Source organism: Pleurodeles waltl, chromosome 9 (genome assembly GCF_031143425.1).
Source record: "Pleurodeles waltl isolate 20211129_DDA chromosome 9, aPleWal1.hap1.20221129, whole genome shotgun sequence".
In the NCBI taxonomy this organism is placed as follows: Eukaryota; Metazoa; Chordata; class Amphibia; order Caudata; family Salamandridae; genus Pleurodeles; species Pleurodeles waltl.
The window spans coordinates 1,179,820,500-1,179,840,164 of record NC_090448.1 but is presented as its reverse complement, the minus strand read 5'-3'; the positions used below and the strand labels follow the sequence as shown (position 1 = coordinate 1,179,840,164).

The following is a 19,665-nucleotide window of genomic DNA, read 5'->3' as shown; positions in this document are numbered from 1 at the left end:
CACACTAAGCCACAGGTATTAAAAAAGGAAGCGAACAAATGTCAAATAATGTTGAATATTTGGATAAATGTGAAGGCTGCAGGGAATAAACCCCAGGTCTGCAAAGACTTCTCCTGGGACTACGACGGAGATGTTGGATGTTATACAAGCTTTGTTTATATACACTGACATATCTAGTAAATCCAGGAAATCCCACAGTACGTTTGCCAGTTTTGGTTAATCTACTCAGGGTTAAAAGGCACCTAAAATCACTTTGAGGTATTATATTAAAGAGGCAATTATTTTTGCTTATTCAAGTCAAGTTGTAGAATTTCCAGGAGATATTCGAGGTCGCTCTATAATGGTGGTTGCAGCCTCATGGCCAGAGTTGTGTACCACTTGAAATTAACTGAGCTAGAACTTGGGCTTCCGAGCACACTTGTTTTAAACACTATTGAGCGTAACACGTTATTTTTTGGAACAAACATTTTGGTGTAGGAATTTTGCAATCTGTGAAAAAAATGACATAAGTGAATATTTTGGACTATTTTGGCAAAAGCAGAATATTTATCAGTGCAGCTGAAACATGCCGATATGTATATGGGAAACACTGGATGTGCTAAAATAAAAACCGATCCCACATGTTGTACCTAATTTTCCTGTTGAAAACTTGTAATATGAGGTATTTATCCTGGATAGTGGTATTTACTGCATGTGGTAAATACCCCACCCTATTCTGACAAACTTGTAATAAGGGCCTAAGAGTCTTACTTGGAGTTTGGCGAGAAGGATACTCCATCACAGACGTGGGTGACGTCGCTTTCACTGTAGCCTACATCACTTGCAATATGGCAGACGGGATATCCCTCACATTTTGACAGAGTATCCTATTCACCAAACTGTAAATAAGGCCCAATCCATTCGCCCATATTTTCTGGAAAAACTCAGCTTTTTGGCTTTAAGCAAAATACTGAAATAATGTATTAAAAGAACCTTCCTAAACACAAGAAAACATACTTCACTTACCCTAAAACCACTTCATATATCAGAGTGCAGTCGCCTTTGGAGGAACTTTTGCAGTTTCAAAATTTGTTTTAAAAAGCGAGATAAGAAGACGGTGTTATGAAAAATTTGTTGTCAGCTCTGCTCATTGACTCTTCATGCACTGAAATCAAATGGAATTGGAGGGTGACATTGATAATGCTTACCCAGATCCCCAACACTCACCAGAATATGAAGACCAGGTCTTCCTTCTTGGACTCTTTCGTCTCATACGTAGCATCGTACAGTCCATAGCGACAGTCGTTAAGTGGAAGCAGCTTCACAAAGGACCCGTAAGGGTCTTCCACAGTGCACCCAATGTCGCCTACTAGGATCTGCTTCTCAGGCTCCACAATGATTTCCCGCTTGTCTGGGCTCAGGCAGAAGAGCACAGCCTTCTTCCTCTTTTTGATCTCCTCTGGTGTGGAGGACTTCCGCACTTTCATTTCATTGAAGACCTTGATGACGTCATCGTTTACGGCGACGCCCGAAGCCTGCAAACAGAAGTTAATATCATTCATTTAAGGAAAGGTGTTCTATCAGAAGGAAATATCTACTTATCAAGCTTGTCAGACCCCCATAAAGAAGATATGACTTGTATTTCAACACACAGGATAGCACCAAGAATTGGTGTTAAAGCTACTTCTAGTAGACACTGAAGGATTTGTTGTCAATGGCTGCAGTTTGTTAAGCCTTGGCTTTTTTGCTGATCCTTTGTCAATAGGTACTTTGTCTTCTTTGTTATTGTACACGTAAAAGTAACTTACATCTAACCATGTGATGACAGTGGACAACGCCATAGATATTTCTCTACAATGAATTTACGTTGTATTGAAGAATCCAAGGATTCTGACTGGTGGCTGGTTGACCTCAGACCATCATTCCCGCCAGAAACCTCTGAATCATGACAGACAGCAAACTGGACATGCGTCACTGCATCCTACTTCCACACCATGAAGATGCTGAAGAAGATTCTCAAATGGGTACCAACACCGGAAACACCATCACTCCTGTCCGAGTCACCAGCAAGTTAGACTATGGGAACACCCTTTGTGCCAAGATCATCACGCAATTCTCCAGAAGGCTACAAAACACGCAGAACTCAGCAGCAGGACTGATCCTCAATCTCCCACACAGAACTCTTAATACCACACCACACCTCAGGGAGCTCCACTGGGTCCCGATTCAGAAACATGCTCATTTCAAACCCTTCATATGGAAATTCAAGGTACTACACAACTCAGGGCTCACCTACTTGAACAGTTGCATCTCCTTTTACCAAACGCACAGACACATCCACTCCAAAGACTCTTACTCGCACACATCCCACGCATAAACAACCCCGATGAGGATGACGGGTGTTCTCCTGCATTGCTTCAAAAGCATGGAATGACCTCCCACTCCACACCACAGCCTCCTCCTCTCTTCTTGAACTCCACAGAAAGCTGAAGACCTGGGTTTTGATTACCCAACTGACCCGAGGCAGTGGTTGAGCACACACACCAGCTCGGCACTAGGATACCCTCGCAGGTTACAGTGAACTTTACAAATACATGTAACATACCATAACACACAATCTTTGTATTCGTGACCCAAAATTGATGTAATAATGGTTTCTAAATCAATAATAATATTGCAGAGTTTTAGAAGTTTTAAGATGCAGAAGCTTAACCTTCAAAGTAGGATTTCAGGTTATCTGGTCCCTCTGGATATCTAGCAGAGATGGAAGCACATTCTGCCTAAGAAGCAGTCTCAGAGTATGTCTCTTTTTAACCGGCTAGATGTAGGTTATCACTCCTGCCTGCAGGCATGCCTACGTGACAACATTATTCTTTCAACATTAGGTCAGTGACTGCTCCGATGCAAGGTGTTTGGCAATTCTTTTTTGAAAACAAGAAATGTGATGTGTACTGCTGACATACAAGTCATGTGACAGTATGTTAATTGGGTACGCTGGAATACAACTGTGGCTGCGTGGATATACGTGACTACTTGTGATGCTTTTACAATTTGGATGCTGGAATTTCTCATTAACAGGAGATATCAGGTCTGGTATCACTAATTTATCAGTGAGATGCAGATCAGACTGGTCAATGTATCCCTTAGTGCTGTGACACTATGTGCATTGGTGTATGTTGCATACAACTGTGCTGTTTACAGGTTTCACAGTTGTTTGCTGCCTGCCTTGAAGTGTCGGTGCTGCTTAATAGCATTCGTTGCCAGTCATTTCTACAGAGTTGTATGGGGCATGTGAGTGCGGCATGGTTCAGCTACCATCTTCACTGCTTGGGTACAAACATGACATCGTCAATGGTAGGATAATCACTACTCCTTGAACACTGACCTCTTGGATACGAGACATTCAGGTGTGGCCTCATTTGGGTAAATAGGAGTCTAATTTAATTCCTGGCAGGCGGCCTGTTTCTCATTTGCTCTGAAAAGATGTTGTCCACCAGATTTAGAAATGGCTGCCAAGCAGGCACTCATTTATAAAGCACTGCCAGTCTAGGCCGTTCCTGTCAATGCTGTTTACAGTTTGGTGCAGGGCTCTGTCTACATGTTGGCGTCCTGCACCAATCTGTTTTATTTTTTTATTTTCAAAAAGAAAATCCTGAAGCAGGATTTTCTTCTTGAAAATAAAAAATAAAACACTCTCCATACCATGGGATTCCTCTCCCATGGCGAAGGGAGCGATTAGCAATTTTCACTGCCCCCTACTGCCAGGGTTTTCATGGTGATGACGGGCAGAGAAATCTGACTTTTAATTGCTCCCATGTAAATTAGGCAGACAGAATTACAAGTTTGCCTCCGCGGGCCCTTACTCTACTGGGCCGTCGGAGGGGTTTAATCACAGAGGAGTAGACTCCGCCATTATTAAACCAGGGTCTGTCCGTATCTAAATTAATGAGGTGGAACAAATTCTTGGCGGTAATATATACCGTTGCTATTGCGATGGAGTATCCTTACCCTCAAGAATTAAATGAGGCCCTAAACCTCATTTGTGCAAGTAACTGGCAGAGAGCAGAACGCCTTCAGGTATTTGTAGTCTTTCAGTAGCCTGTAGTTGTTTTGTAAGGCTCAAATCTGGCAGGAGAGGTGTTTCATACGTTGTGTAAAGTTTAGGGATCTTCTTAGCCGTGCACCGATGATGTCAACACAATAAATAGTAGCAAAACATGCCACTGATCCTCTGATATTTTAGAGCATTACCCACTTCTTATTTTTTGTTTCAGATAAATCATACTGATGTTTCCGAATGACCAGGTAGATTGATTTCCGCCTTTTGTCAGCAAAAATCTTGATCAGGATTTAAAGGTCATATTCAATAGAGGAATCAGACAATGGTTTGATCAGTACGTTGGATCCCTGGCCACCTTAGGATTCATGGTTATGTATGCTTGCCTCATTATGTCCTTGAGTTTTCTGGTTGTTAGCATGCAGTTGTATAGTTTTGTTAACAGTGGTACCTGAATATTGACAAACTATTTGCAGTTTTGCTTCCAGGAAATCATCTAGACCCAGTGTTTTGCTGTTTTTCTGATTTGTGCTGATGGTTTTCCCTTTCTCTGCAATAATGGGTTCCACCATAGTCGTTGCTTATGATCTGAGGAGTTTGGGATGTTAAGGCACCAGAAGTATTCCCTGAGCTGCTGCTGATCCATAGGGATATCCACACCGTACAGTTTACTGTAGTAATAAGGGGGCACTACATACTTTGTGATATTTTAGCCTATCCACTTGCTGTTTTTATTCTTGAAATGTGTTTTGACAGCTGCTTTTGCTTAATGCGATGTGCTAATAGTCTTGACAATTTATTAATCTATTCATAAAATTTACAGCCTCCTGTCTCCTCTCCTAAAATATATTGCTCAAAGTATATTTTGTATTTTTAATTTTGAGTTTTTAAGTTTCATAAAGCTTCCTGTTCTGTAGGTTTTTTAAATTTGAGTTGTTAAATTTGCTCAAGGTTCCTGTTCTGTAGTTTTTTTTTCATCTTGTAGTTTTCTCTCAAGGTTTTGTTATGTTTTCTTTTTTGAGACCATGTTCAGATAATCAGACCCCTCACCACTGCTTTCAAAGCACCACACGCTAATTATGGTGCCCTTTCTCCATCTCCATTGAATATGAAGAACACCTTGATCTTTTCTTTCAAATCCTTAGTTTCATTCTGTTATGGGACGGTGTTTATTCCCGTTGGGATGGCGGCAAAGCGCTAGCTAATATTGTTTAATGGCCACCAACTAAGCATTGTTAGACAATGCACAAATGTTATGATTTTGGCTTTAAGCTAGTCTGCCATATGTAACATACTTGATAAGAGGAAGAAGTTGTTTCTTGAAAACCACTGTATGCCTGAAGTACAAGAATATAAATTCCCTTGTCACGGGGTTGAAGAGTCGCCATTTTGGTAAGAAGCTTATGTCTAGTATCAAATCTCAGAAAGCGTTCCTATTCGAAGAGTTCAGTCTAATGCTTCATTGGGTCTGTCTCGTATTTAGTCTGGGACTTTCTTCTAGACGCTGCCAATTACAAGCCTCATTTTTTGCCAGGATCAAGTTGATTGGAGTACTGAAATAGTATGTGGTCATTCAGTGATATTACTATGGCCATCTTTTTGGCTCATAGCGTATTGTAAATATCTTGCCTAGTTTCCCAAGTTTGCTGCAAAAGGTGAGATGCTTGTGGAATAGCCACGTCTGTTTTGCTCTTTAAATGTATATGGCGATCTTGGTCCTTTTAACTATCATGTTTTCTCTATTTATAATCTATGTTGAAATATTATGGGGTAGCCATTCAATGTTGGTTTTGGTTCATCGAGCTTCTGACATGGATCACAACAGGTTACTTCATACATTAAGAAAGGTTCTTAGTGGTCTGGTAAGTGTTTGCCTTGCTTTAGGTTTTGCTTTGGGAGCCTGAGATTTTACCCTGTCTTCTTGAGTGGTTGAGCCTTCACCAATATGTTTGCCTAGTCAACACGATTTCTAGTAGGCAACATCATGTACAAGCCTTAACTGGGTAGGACTGTCATAGTTGGACTCTTGCTCTAGGCAAGACTGTTGGTTTAGGGGTGCCAGCACTTTTGTTTGTAGGACACTAGGCCAATCCGACAACAAGTTGCAACTGTCGGCCCAACCCTCCACCCGGCTCACAAGCAATGCTTCACAAGAAATCCAAACAGTAAAACATGATTTGTGTCCGCCTTTACGCATGGACTCAGAAATGCAACATCTCAGGGGAGTCGTGGTTAAACGAAGATTACCCTTTTCTCACATGAACAGCAAGTCTCAGACACACATAGGCAATGAAGATGAAGCAGTGAAGATGCTCGAACATCACAAGGAGGTTAAGTCTGAGTCCTTCCTTCTTGAAAGGGAACAACGCTGGGTCTTCCAATTACGCACTCACCAACTTGGTCTCAACTAAAACATCCCATGGGGACAACTAATGCAATATTAATTACTGTTCCCCCCACTTGAGCAAGACACCTAGGTGTCCACCACCATATGTGGACTTAACTCTTGTGGATTCCTCGATTACCATCAAGCCCCTTTTTTCCAGCCTTAACGAATGACGATTATTTCTTAAACTTGCGTAAACCTCCCTCTCTCTCCCTCTTTCTCTTTCCCCATTGTCCCCTCCCGTTCTTCCTTTTTTCCTTTACTTCCTCCTCTCCCACTTTCTCTCTTTTTAATTTGGATTTTTTATTTTTCCTTTCTATTTCCTTTTTCTTTTTTTTTCATCAGACCCCCTCCCTCTTCCTCCCTCTCTCGGTATCTCCCTTCCCCCTCCTTTTTTCTCCTCTTCTTTTTTCTCCCCTTTTATTTTCTATTTATTATTTGTATTTCTATAGTATATATTTTTTACTTTTTCGTTCTTTTCTTTTCTTTCCTTTCTTTTATTTCTTATATATTATTTTTGTTCTTTTCTTTTCTCTTTGTAATTTCTAATTTTTCTTTCACTTTTTCCTCATACCTCTGTCCCCTTTCCCCTCCCTTCCCATTACCCCTCCCTCCCCCAGCCCACCCACTTTCTTCCCCCTCAATCTCCCCGTGACACTTTTTTGTGAGTCGCTTTTCTATTTCAAAGATGTCATATCAATACAGGCATCTTGAGGAGCATCCGCTATTCAGGACCCTCGTAGCCCTTCACTGGGCCACCGACGACCGCCATCTTGGAAGGTCGTCGGTCTAGTCTTCTCACACGCCGGCAAGCCTGGACACGTGAGCATTTCTCCATTACAAATACCGGATCCATAAGGGGACCACTGTGTTATTTCGGGCTACGGCGAGGTGAGAAGTAGGTTTTTGGCGGGAGTGTCGCTTTGAGGAAGTAAGTACTCTGTATGCCCTAGACCACTGGCAGTGATTAGAACGCGCTCGTTGAGCTTGACCGTCACCACATTTTCATTTGTGGATATTTTACAGCGTGTGACTATAAGCACCCCCCCCTCCCGGAGGACCTATCATGCAATTAGCATAAACACTGAAAGTAGGTCACGCATGCACCATGTGTGTTCTCTTAGAGGTGCCTCACGTGTTTTAAGTGTTTTGTAGTGTTTCTTATACGTAGTACGTCTTGTATTCGTTTTTATGTATGAACTACTGATGCAATTTGGCTGGGTGATGGTGAAAACGACACCACACCCCTGAGAGATGCATTTACGTCTACTATATTCTCTTTTCTTCCACAGATTTGCCCAGCGGAGCATTGACACTGATGGGTAGTATTTAATTTTATTGGTATATATCACCTTAACACAGTAAATAGTAAGAGTACTTCCACTAGTGTAAGGCGCACGAGGAGTGATACTAGGGAGATCACTTTGGTCCTGAAGAGGAGTTTAGGGGTAGATTCCGAAACATGTAGACCACTAAGGAGTACAGGTACATAATATACCCACCCTCCTGACACCCCTTTTTAATCATGCCACCCCTGTGAGACATATTAAACTATTAATATCATCCAGAGGGGGGTGTTTTTAACTCACCAAGACCCCACCACTCTCACCCTTTTCTATCATCCACATCGCTGATACCAACAGTGCTCCCACATATTCCGTCGGTCGCAGCATGCTTTGTTCTGCAGCAGAACGGGAAGAAACCCAATGATGAAGCATGCCACCAAGGGGTAACCTTGGTGGGTGAGGGTTTTTCTAACCAAAAAACTTTTTGTCTGTGGAAGTTTTTGCCTTCTGGATTGGGTCTCTAAATACGTTTACCTAGGTGTAAATCAACACTTTTTTACAATTCCCCATTTTCAAGTGTAGATTTACTCCTAGGTGTAGACTTTCAAGTTGTAGGTTTCCACTTGTAGGCTTGTGAACTACATTTTCAGATACGTAGAGTAGTTTACATAATACAAAAGGCAGTTTGTGAATCAGGCAAAATGACGCCAACCTTTTATGCCAGGTGGAATGAAGTTCTTCTGTTTAAGAGGAAACAGGACGCACAAGGAGCTGAACACCAAAGACTAGTGAGTCTATTCCTTCAGTCATCCTATGATCCAGGCGGTGCCCATACTTTTATATTGGTTGCTCTGTGCAAGCCAAGGCAGACATTAAAGCTATCACTGCAAAACAACTGCCCCTTGGTGAGTGTGCGGCACGACCAATATTGCAACCATAATATGTGCTGACCAGAAGAGCATTATCAGAAAGCAGCAAGATTTGTTAAAAAAATAAATAAAAAAAAACTGGAAGGTCTGTACAAGGCACTAACAATGCCTAACATTAAATTCACATTGTGATTTTGTCATTTAGTCGCTATGTAGGCAATTTGCTGGACAAGCGTCCACTGGGTGCAGGGTCGGGGAAGTAGTAAGTGCTACGCCCATTCTTTTGTCCCTTGTTGATACGGCCTGCACGTTCATCCAGGGATCTTAGAACTCAAGGATGTCCTGGTTGACAGGGGTGCTTTCAGTTCTTTTCAGGTGGAGTGTTGCATTTGTGGTGTAGCGTACTACTTCACTAGCCTCCTGCACACCCATCCGGAGCCCTATCTTCTCCCTTGCTGCTCCCTGTCACTGTTTCCACCCTTAACTGGTGCAAACCTGACTCTATCCATGGTGGCTGCGAGGTCAGTGACAGCCTGGTGACACTGATGTCACAAGGCAAGAGTGTCCCACACACACTCTCAGTGGACATTCCTGATGGGCCATGACACTTCGTCACGATGAATGAAGAGCATTCCTGTCAGACAGCGCTAGAACCAGACTGAGTAATAATTCAGTAGGAGCTTGTACTTTGGCATGTGAGTTCTAAGCTTTGAACATATTTTGGAATCAGAGAACTTCATTTAGAACATAGGGCCTGATTTAGATCTTGGCGGAGGGGAATACTCTGTCACAAACGTGACCTATAGCCAGTCCGCTGTATTAAGATCCCATTATATCCTATGGAGATCGTAATGCGGCAGTCGGAATATCCCTCACATTTGTGGCGCAGTATTCCATCTGCCAAGATCGTAATCGGGACCCAAGTTTCTTCTGCAATACAACCTTTTTTTCTGGGCAGACACAACAGATGCCCAGTAACTTATACCACTCTGGTGACTGACGATGAGAGATTTAAATAGATAGACCCCTCCCTGACGACCTTACCAGGGGCCACAGGTCAGGACAGAACAAGTAACCATAAGCGGGAGTTGGAAGTGTGAGGGAGGTGATTGGCTGGTCATATCTCAGCGGGGAAAGACGGTAAGTCTCACCTAAGCTCGCTCCTACAGGGTATATTCTGGAAGTTGCATATCCACAGCTCTTAACAGATAGCAGCAGCTGAGCCGCACCACCGCTGGCAACTTGGCAAGATTCTGGAGTTTCAACAGAGATAAAGTGGAAAACTCTCTGATTAGAGGAAATTGCAATACAGCAACACAGATTTCTCTGGTAATCACCCATTCCATAGTGGATAAGTTGCAATAAAAAGCTCATTCCGCATCCAGAAAAAAATAAAAGAACATAACGAACACTGAGTACAGATGTGTGCTCTTGGGATGCATGCTATAAAGATAAATCTTTGGAAGGGCTGTCCCAAGGCCACACCCTTGTCTCTGACGGCAAATCATGATTATCATATATCTTACAAGGGTGGCTTTAATGTTATACATTTTATCTCCTGTGGGTACCTCCAGGAAGCAGTGGGCTCGAGAAGAGTGTATGCCTCATTGAAGGGTCGTACACTTGGCATGGGATGTCCTAATGCCATTGGCCTCTGATGTCACAGAACTCTATATAGAGCAGACATTTGCTGTAATTGCATGTGTGCACACCTCAGAGATGCCTGGCTGGAAGCAGGGCCCCGTTAAAGTGCATAAGTGCTCCTTGTCAGAGATGCCCTCTGATTCAGTGAGCAGGCATCTTCCTACCCCATCACATTACACAGATTAGTTCTGTGGAAAGTTTGGGGGAGTTCGAACAGTTCGCATGGATGGATGTTCGCTCAACAGAATCGAAGACAGTGGCTTCATCTTGATTTTATTTTAGGGAACTATTTTGCTGCTCTTCAGGCATCATTTTTATGTAGGTTCTGTAGCAGAGAAAAATGCAAATACTTTACTTTCGGTTTGTATAGTGCCTGGCAACGTGCTCTATTTAATCCACGCCGGTGTAACACTTTCTGTGGTAAAGATTTCATCATTGGAAATGTAAACTACTTCAGGGCAGCACAAAAGGCAAGCTAAATTGTCAGAATCGAAAACACCAACTGTGCAATGCAGCATTCACTACTCTATCCTCTGTTACTCCGCCTGCCCTCTACCTGCACATGCACCCATGTATCCATTCATGTATTCATGTATCCACACCTTTCGATGCATCCATCATCAGTCCACCTATCCATAAAAAATCAGAATACATCTGGTAAGTGCTGTCTGATTCATCTGTTCCAGAGATGAGTATATGGGTTTGTAAAATCGTGACTAAGGAGACTAAAACAGAGAACATTTCTTGCGGCTAGACATATTTTGCCTCTTAAAACAAAAACAAAAAACACGCTTATTTTGAAATCCTACGTTATACTGAAAGTATTTCAAGGTCTTGACTTTGAAATTCACTCATGTACCAAGGAATGAGTTTCGGTATTTAGTATAAACAGAAATTGAGCCTTTTCTGAAACTATGATGTCAAACTGCCATGTGTCCATTTGTTCTGTGATTTTTATTTAAAATGTTTAGTATCGGTTTAAGTTTACATTTATTTTTGTAACATTTAATAACTGTCTGAATGTATGTGATTTTCGAGCTAAAAAATTGATTGATTGTCTCAGAAAATATGTCTGTAAGAAGACAAGATTCTTGTGCTCTGTGAGAGTGCCATGGAGGCCCTGGCATCAGCCCTAGAGTCAGAACCCACCCAAGACTGCATGCTAAACCTGGCACCAAGCTTCGTGCCAGAGTACACACAGCAATGCCTGCTGAACATGGCCCTGTGGCCAGACTCCAGCTCCACATATCTCTTGGAGAGGAATGTTCGTAGTGCGCCTGAGTCACTTCAGTGTTTACAACAACTGAAACCTGGCTGCGGGGTTGCACACTACATGGAGGCAAATTATTCCATATCAAAACACTGCACATGGAAACTACACAAATAATCAAAGCAACGCAATATTATATAACGGGCCAGCACTGAAAGTTTAGATAGCTGTGTCGATTGCCTTACACCACCACAAATCTGATGCAGGTGCGTAAACACACTGAGAAACCACCAGATTAGTCAAGGAGTTTAGGCCAAGCAAATTACAAGTGCAATATTTAAAGTACAGAATATCTGGTACAGAAAATGATCACAAAAACAGAAGTATGGATCTGAATGAACAAATCCACCAATGTGCTACAAACCCACAGATGGTAGTTAAAGCCCTAGCTTGGCAAGTATCTATAGATGGTAAACAAGGATTGAGGCAAGCCCTGAACACAAAAGAAGTTTATGACAGCCCCTTATAGTGGGAACCACAAAATGGTGTCTCTGAGATGGAGAAAACTCACATCCACCTATGCTTCGAAGTGACCCAAAGTGGAGCATCAGTATATTCCACCTGGAGGTTAGCTGGAAATTCATGAGTAATTCAACAAAGAGATTTAATGTGGACTTATTTTCATAAAAGCTGATTCAAATGTGTAGACACTGCTTAATTACTCTTCCTCCTGGAAATGTGTTATGAAATAAAAAAGGCTGGTAAATATTAGATGTTATGACAAAATATTGTGGAAAGACTATTGTGTAACACAATTATTGGTCTTAAATATTATGATGTGAAAAATATTGTAGGCTAGAATATCAATAGTAAGATTTTCATTTTTTAACAATTTTTTGAAAATAGTTGTCTAAATTATTGTTTTTGTTATATCATTCTCATTGTTATGCATTTATGTTTAAATTATTTATATTTTTGTATAATAATATTAGGAACATAAATTATAGGGCTAGAGGGTAGGGATAATATAAAATGTTTAATTATTAAGTTTATCATGTTTAAAATTGTATTATTATTTTTAAAAGTTATAATCAATTATATTATTAAATTATATTTTTTAACTTTTTATTTTTTTTGCAATATTCAAATTGTTAAACATATTTTTATAATATGTTTTAACATTTTTCATTTTAATATTTTTAATAAGTTGTAAGCTTCTAAGAGTTTTTTGTATTTAATTTGATAAAAAGATTTTGGCTCATTGATAATTCAAAAAATTTTTATCAAATAAAATAATTGATTTTTATAAATCTTATTATAGGTATTGGTTTTCAAATGAGGAGTTTTTGTATTCTATGTATTTTGTACACTAGGTGATTTAAGATTATGGGGGTTATCACAATTTTGGAGGAGGTGTTAATCCGTCCCAAAAGTGACGGTAAAGTGACGGATATACCACCAGCTGTATTACGAGTCCATTATATCCTATGGAACTCGTAATACGGCTGGTGGTATATCCATCACATTTGGGACGGATTAACACCTCCTCCAAAGTTGTAATAACCTCCTATGTTTTTTGGTAGTACTGTCAATGTACTTTTTTATGTTGTGTGGTTTACCTTTTTTGGGATAATGGGTTGTTGTAGTGTATTCATTTTCAAATCTAAAAGTATAGCATTTTCCCTAATGCTGTTAAGTTTAGAATGGGTATAGTAAATTTGATTATCTCCCCAGAGATCAACACTTCCCCAATGTGGAAAAGCTTGGAGTTAAAATAGTAAATCTTAACCTCGCTCAAAGTCCAACACTTTCTCTAATGTGGTACATTTGGAGTGGGAGTAGTAAATTTTTCCCTTCTCTCTCAAAAAACAACACATTCCCCAGTGTGGTGACGTTTGGAGTGGGAAAGGTAATTTTGTACCCCTCCAAAGTTCAACACTTTTCCTAATGTGGTTAATTTTAAAGTGAGAATAGTAAACTTGAAGGCCACGCCCCAAAAGTCCAACAGTTTCCTCAATGTGGTTAAGTTTGGAGTCGGAATAGTAATTGTGAGCCCCTCCAAAGTCCAAGACTTTCCTCAGTGTAGTAAAATTTGGAGTTGGAATAGTAATTTTGTATCCTTCCAAATTCCAACAGCTTTCAAGTGTGGTTAAGTTAGGAGAGAAAATAGTACATATGAGTCCCCCAAATCCAACACGTTCCCCAAAGTGCTTTAGTTTGGAGTGGGAATAATAAATCTGATCCCTAAAAGTTCATTTTCCCCAATGTGTTGAATTTAGAGTGGGGTCTGTAAATTAGATTTTCCCCATATTACAATTTTTTTCAATGTAGCTATGTTTTATTGGGAATAGTAAACATTTCAATCAAACTTTACAATTTACAAAAAAATACAAACCAATACTAATCATTTATTGCACAGACTGCTTGCTTTTTAATGAAGTCTTTATAAAGTAATATTTTTTAAATTTTATTGTTATATACATTTGTGAAACTCTCCTTTAATATATATTCTTAGTTTTTTAATAATTACAAGTACGCTGCAATATTAATTTTATTTCTAAGAAAAAGATAATTGTTTTACTTAACAACAATTGTAGTTACACATATGATATTGTTGTAGTCTATATGTAATTCTTTACATTACTTACAGTTTTAAACATAAAGGGGGTCATTACGACCTTGGCGGGCGGCTACCGCCGCCCGCCAGGTGGTAACCGTTGTGCGGCCGCCAATGCGGCCGCACTCTCACGGCCCCCATTATGACATTCCTGCTGGGCCGGCGGGCGCAAACCAAGTTTGCGCCCGCTGGCCCAGCTGAAATGAGGCCGCAACATAGGAGCCGGCTCCTAATGGAGCCGGCGGTGTTGCGGCCGTGCGACGGGTGCAGTTGCACCCATCGCGCTTTTCACTGTCTGCTATGCAGACAGTGAAAAGCTGGCCGGGGCCCGCAGTGCAGGGGCCCCAGGACATCCCTTACCGCCAGGCTTACCGCCAGCCTCTTCCTGGCGGTGCAAACCGCCAGAAACAGGCTGGCGGTAGGGGGGTCGTAATCCCCAGGGCAGCGCTGCAAGCAGCGCTGCCCTGGTGGATTACATCCACCGGGGCCATTGTGGCGGTAAACCGCCGGCCCCGACGGTGCGACTGCGGCGCTACCGCCGCGGTCAAAATACGCCGGGAGGCACTGCCAGCCTGTTGGCGGTGCTCCCGTCATTTTGGCCCTGCGGTTATAATACCGCCAGGGTCATAATGACCACCAAAATATCAAAAGTACTGAACAAACAGGTTTCATATTTTCTCAGTATTTTTAATTTGACATATATTTATTCCTAAAACATTTTTGTAATTTTATTTAAACATGGAAAAATTATTTACCATTTTTACCATGTTGTTTCTTACTTTATAAAGATTAATAGATAAAGGGCCTGATTACAAGTCTGGATGTCTCAAGACCGCCAGACTCGTGGTGGTGGTCAAACAGCCTCAGCTGTGGCAGTCCAACGGCCACATTACGACCCTGGACCGGCAGGGGTTTGCCATCTCCACCAGGCTCTCTGATCCCGATGGGCAGTCTTGGTTGTGATCAGCCAGGGCAGCGCTGAAGTCAGCCCTGCCCTGCTGATAACAACTATGTTCTCAGACAGCGATTTCATGGAGGTTCAACCACCATGAAAAGGTTGTAGGAGCACAAGTGCTGGGGGCTACAGGGGACCCCCCTCCCCAACAGCGTCGGAATGAGCATTGCCCGCTCGGCCCTCCTGTGCTATGGCATTGGACTCGGCTCCATGTGGAACCAGGTACAATGCCGCCACACATTTTCCACTGGACTGACCGGCGGAAAAGCCCATTGGAAATTTGAAATACTACGGGTAGGGAGAGCGCCAGGTTTGCAGCGGTCTCATCACCACGGATCTGATGGTCGGGTTTTTCAACCGCCAAACTCATAATCAGGCCCAAAGTACCTTTTTTACCAATGATTTCTATGGGATGTGAGTCAATTTTTTCCTGTTTCATTTTCTTTGATTTTGAAGCCTTTCTCCTTTATTTTGGGCTGTTTGTCGAGTTTGCAGTCACAGCTTCCAATCTCTGGTCTCTACTTCACATAGACTATTCAAACGTATTTTCCAAAGGTGTAGGGGTAGAGGGGAAGTGTTTAGGCTTAGGACAGTTTTTGTAATTGGATGTTGTTTAGTGTGCTTTGTAGTGTATGTGTTAGTTTGTTTATGGTGTTGGGGCCTTATGGTGAAATGTAATTTTTATTTTATTTTATATGCATTCTATGTGTTTAACAGTGATATTAAGGTGATATGTTTTATAGTAGAATTGTAAGTGTTTTTGTAGGCTTGTATGTTTTTTCCCATACAGGTGTTTTTTTTTCAGAGATTGGAGTTAATTTTTAACCTGAATGAGTTTTCTCAAGGAAAAAGTATTTGTGATTTTTTAATCTAAATAATTTTTCACTTTTCCTTGATTTTTCGGTTATCCTAGAATGTTGATTCTTTTTAAACAATTTAGGTTTTGCAAGGATTCCTTGGGTTATTGGACTCATACTGCATGTTCTATTTTCTCTGGTTTAGTTTTGCCTTTTTGGGGCTCTTTTTTAATCAATTATTTTAGGGACTGTATTTTCTGGATTGTCATTTCACTTTTATAACTGACGTCATGTAGTAAAAAGTTGGATTTTTACATGTGATTAGTAAGTGTTAGGATATGCCTTTATCTTCATATGTTTAGATGTTACTGGCTCAGCCTGAAATCTTAAGTGTTATCTTATTTTTTATATGTATTCAGTAGACCTTGTTATAATTTTTGCTCTTATGTTTATTTGTTGTCTACGTACATTATTTTTATAGTGTTAGCATCTTTTTAAAGGTGGCAGAAAAGTGTTTGTTTAGCTAAAATAATTTTGAATGTTTTGAGTTTCATTATTTATTTATAGATATTTATTTAGTACATTTTAAATTTCAATACAAATGTTTGTCCTTTTAATTATTTCTTTACTCAGATTAGAAATAAAAATTAGCCTCAATAACATTTAGAAATAAATATTAATAAACTAGGAGTGTTGTAGTTTTAGGGAAGTTAAATTGTGATGTTTTACTGTGGTTTTCCTAAACTAGAGTTCTTGCTATTAAGTTTAGATATGGGTTGGTAGTAAAAATCTTACTTCAGATGCTAGGAATTGATGTATTTGTTGATTATTATTATTATTTTATTTATTTGTTAAGCGCACCTATCACCAAAAAGGTATCATGGTGCTGAAAGCCTAAAATACTGGGGGAAGTGTCCGGCTGCCACGGCAAACCAGGAAAAGGGTGCAAAAGGCTACTGAGAAAAGAGACAACTTTTCAAGGCATTCCAGAAATGTAAGAGATCTGTTGATAGCCTAAGGGCGACAGGAAGTTGATGCCAAAGTTAGATGCTCTCACTGCTAAAGCCCGTCCTCCCTTTCTTGTTTTCTTGAAATTGGGGAGGCAGATAGGGTTTGCTGAGGAGGATCTCAGACATCTCCTGGCGGCATATTTTTGAAACCAGTTTTGCAATGGAATAGGCCAGTGCCTTGAAGAGCTTCGGAGACAATAAAGATTTAAACATTATCCTCTCTTTGATTGGTAACCAGTGTAATTCCTCCAGTGCATCTGAAGCAAACTATCTTCTGGGCCGGTTTAAGGCAATTTTGGCTGCGGCAACTTGAACTCTACGTAATATATTGATTAGGAAATCTGGGGCACCTAAGAGGAGAGAAGTGCAGTAGTCAAGCCTGCTCAAAATCACGTTGCGCAGAATCAATCCGACTGGGTGACATCTGTTATGTCTTCCAAAATCTTATTAATCTTTTCCTCAAAGAATAAAGCAAGGATATCACATAGAGACAAATGTATGACCTTTTGTTTTGCACCTCCCAATTTGCGATCCGTTTGGGAATCGCAAATTGCGAGTCGCAAAACAAAATGTACAACAAACAGTGTTAAGTACACTGTTGGTGATTTCTAATGGGGTCGCAAATTACCTACCTCTTCAATATTCATGAGGTAGGTCGCAATGTGCGACCCCATTTGGAATGGACGGCACTCACAGGGATGGTGGCCTGCTGGGGACAGCATACCACCATGTCTGTGACTGCTTTTAAATAAAGCAGGTTTTTTTTTAATGCAGCCCGTTTTCCTTAAAGAAAAATGGGATGCATTTCAAACAAAAAAATGAAAAGTGCGTGGGGCCACTACCTGCTCTGAAAAAATATTTACACTTCCATCCACAAAGGGAAAGAGGTCCTTAGGGACTCTTTCCCGTTTGCCAATGGGTTACCACCAACTTGAAGTTGGTGGTAAATGCGAATGTTCTGTGACCGCATTCACGGTTGCAAAACATTCCTACAAGCCAGTACGATTCGGTATTAAGAAGGGACACCCTAAACACGCCACTTTCTAATACTGAATCGCAAAATTAAAATGCGATTCAGTAACCAAGTTACAGAGACACATTTTGCTATGGTACATAGAAAAAAGATTTTTTCCGGTTGCAAACGGCACGATGGGCCATTTGCAACTGGAAAATTCTTTGTACATCTGCCCCAAAATTCTTGGGCCGTCATTATGTCCCATTTCAGACAGCTGGGATTTGAGACGCCCCGCAGAACATTGAAGACTTTTTTTTGTAATGTCAGGAGCATTTAGAATGGCAGAGGCATAATAACCTGCTTTTGCTTTATTAGTTTCCTTTTTATAGTCATATAACAAAGCTTTTAGCCGTACTTTATCTTCCTCGTTATGGGATGTGCGCTACCTTCTCTTGGGCTGTCTACAGACTAGTTTCAGCATTTCTAACGAACAACTGTACCAGGGGGGCAGACCACGTTTTCTCATGAGTCGGACAGAAATTTCAGTGTCAAGAACTTCGAGGATTTTTTCCTCCATGAAGTTATGGTTTTCTATTACTGATTTATCAGGTCAAAGGAATTTGATATGAAGTTACGGTTTTCTACTACTGATTTATCAGGGTCAATGGAATTTGATATACTGGATAATCCAGAGCGAAACAATGCTCCAAGTTTATGCCACGGCCTGCTCATATGAATGGTGACTGGCGTCTTTTTGGCAGAATTGAGTTCTTTGACTTGCAGACAGAAGGTTATGAGGGTATGATCAGTCCAACAGAGGGGGGTCAGTGTCCTTGACAGAAATCAGGTCTTCTGGGGCCATGATAAGATCCAGTGTGTGACCGCTAGCATGCGTGGGGCCAGACACTCACTAGCGTAGCCCTAAAATATTACATGAGCTAATACATTCTCTATACAAGGGAGAGTGGACTAATGTCCTATTAGAGATGGTCTCTATAGGGGGTTGGAGATGTGAGGCAGGAAGACCATGAAGACGTTAGCATATCATTCTTGTCAGTAGGCAACCTTTTTTAGATTGCAGGGAAAAACTTAACACATCTAGGCCTGGAAGTTCATCTATGGGTAAAGATACCAGCAGTCTTTAAAAATAATTCCAGCACTACCACCCCTCTTAGAGGTGTGAGGCTTATGAAGGATGGTATATCCCAGGGGACAGGTTAAACCGAGATCAATCACAGAGTCAGGAACCGTCCATTAATCCATTAATGGAGTTAGATTTGTTCCACGTTGTTGGTAACAGGGTGATTAAATTAGAAAATCATAAGATTTACTGCTTTCTGTTATAGGAAGATATACTAAAACTCATAATGTGCAAATTCTAGGTGCGTGGTATATGATCAGGGTGGATATTTGGTGGTGCTGCCATATGCTCTGGTTAAAATGATAGTGGCAACCCTGAATAACAGTATGTGGGCAGATTTTAAGTATGGTCAAAATCATTGCCGGCTCAAAATCTACGATAATTTTTTTGTGAGTTATAGTTGAGAATTTGTTGTTTCATGTGTGTTAGTATTTCATTGTGAGGTGCACTTTGTTAGGCAACAGTGCATACACTAATGGGATGTTTCCATTTTGATATCAACCATTTATTGTGTACATATAACTTAACGGTGGAGGGCGCAAAATCATCCATGTGTTACAGTTAGTATGCTTTTTTTAATCGTTACTGAGGTCACGTAGTAAAAAGGTGTTTTTTTATATGGGATCAGTGAGTATTGGTGATTGGCTTTATCTTCACATTTTCACCAGTGAGTTGGCCTGTTACATGCACAGGAATGTTCCATATCACATTTTTAAGTGTCATTCCTGCTGGCTCTTGTGAGCTCATACTGGTCTCTTT

At 40.8% G+C, this 19,665-nt stretch overlaps 1 protein-coding gene across 1 annotated transcript in view; it reads right to left on the bottom strand.

Moving 5' to 3' along the window:
* Positions 1-19,665, bottom strand: part of CFL2 (cofilin 2) — an 83,265-nt gene that overhangs the window by 29,358 nt on the left and 34,242 nt on the right. Inside the window, exon 2 of the mRNA XM_069209107.1 lies at positions 1,207-1,514. Within this exon, the coding sequence (XP_069065208.1) occupies positions 1,207-1,514 (308 nt within the window). The remainder of the gene's footprint in view (positions 1-1,206; positions 1,515-19,665) is intronic.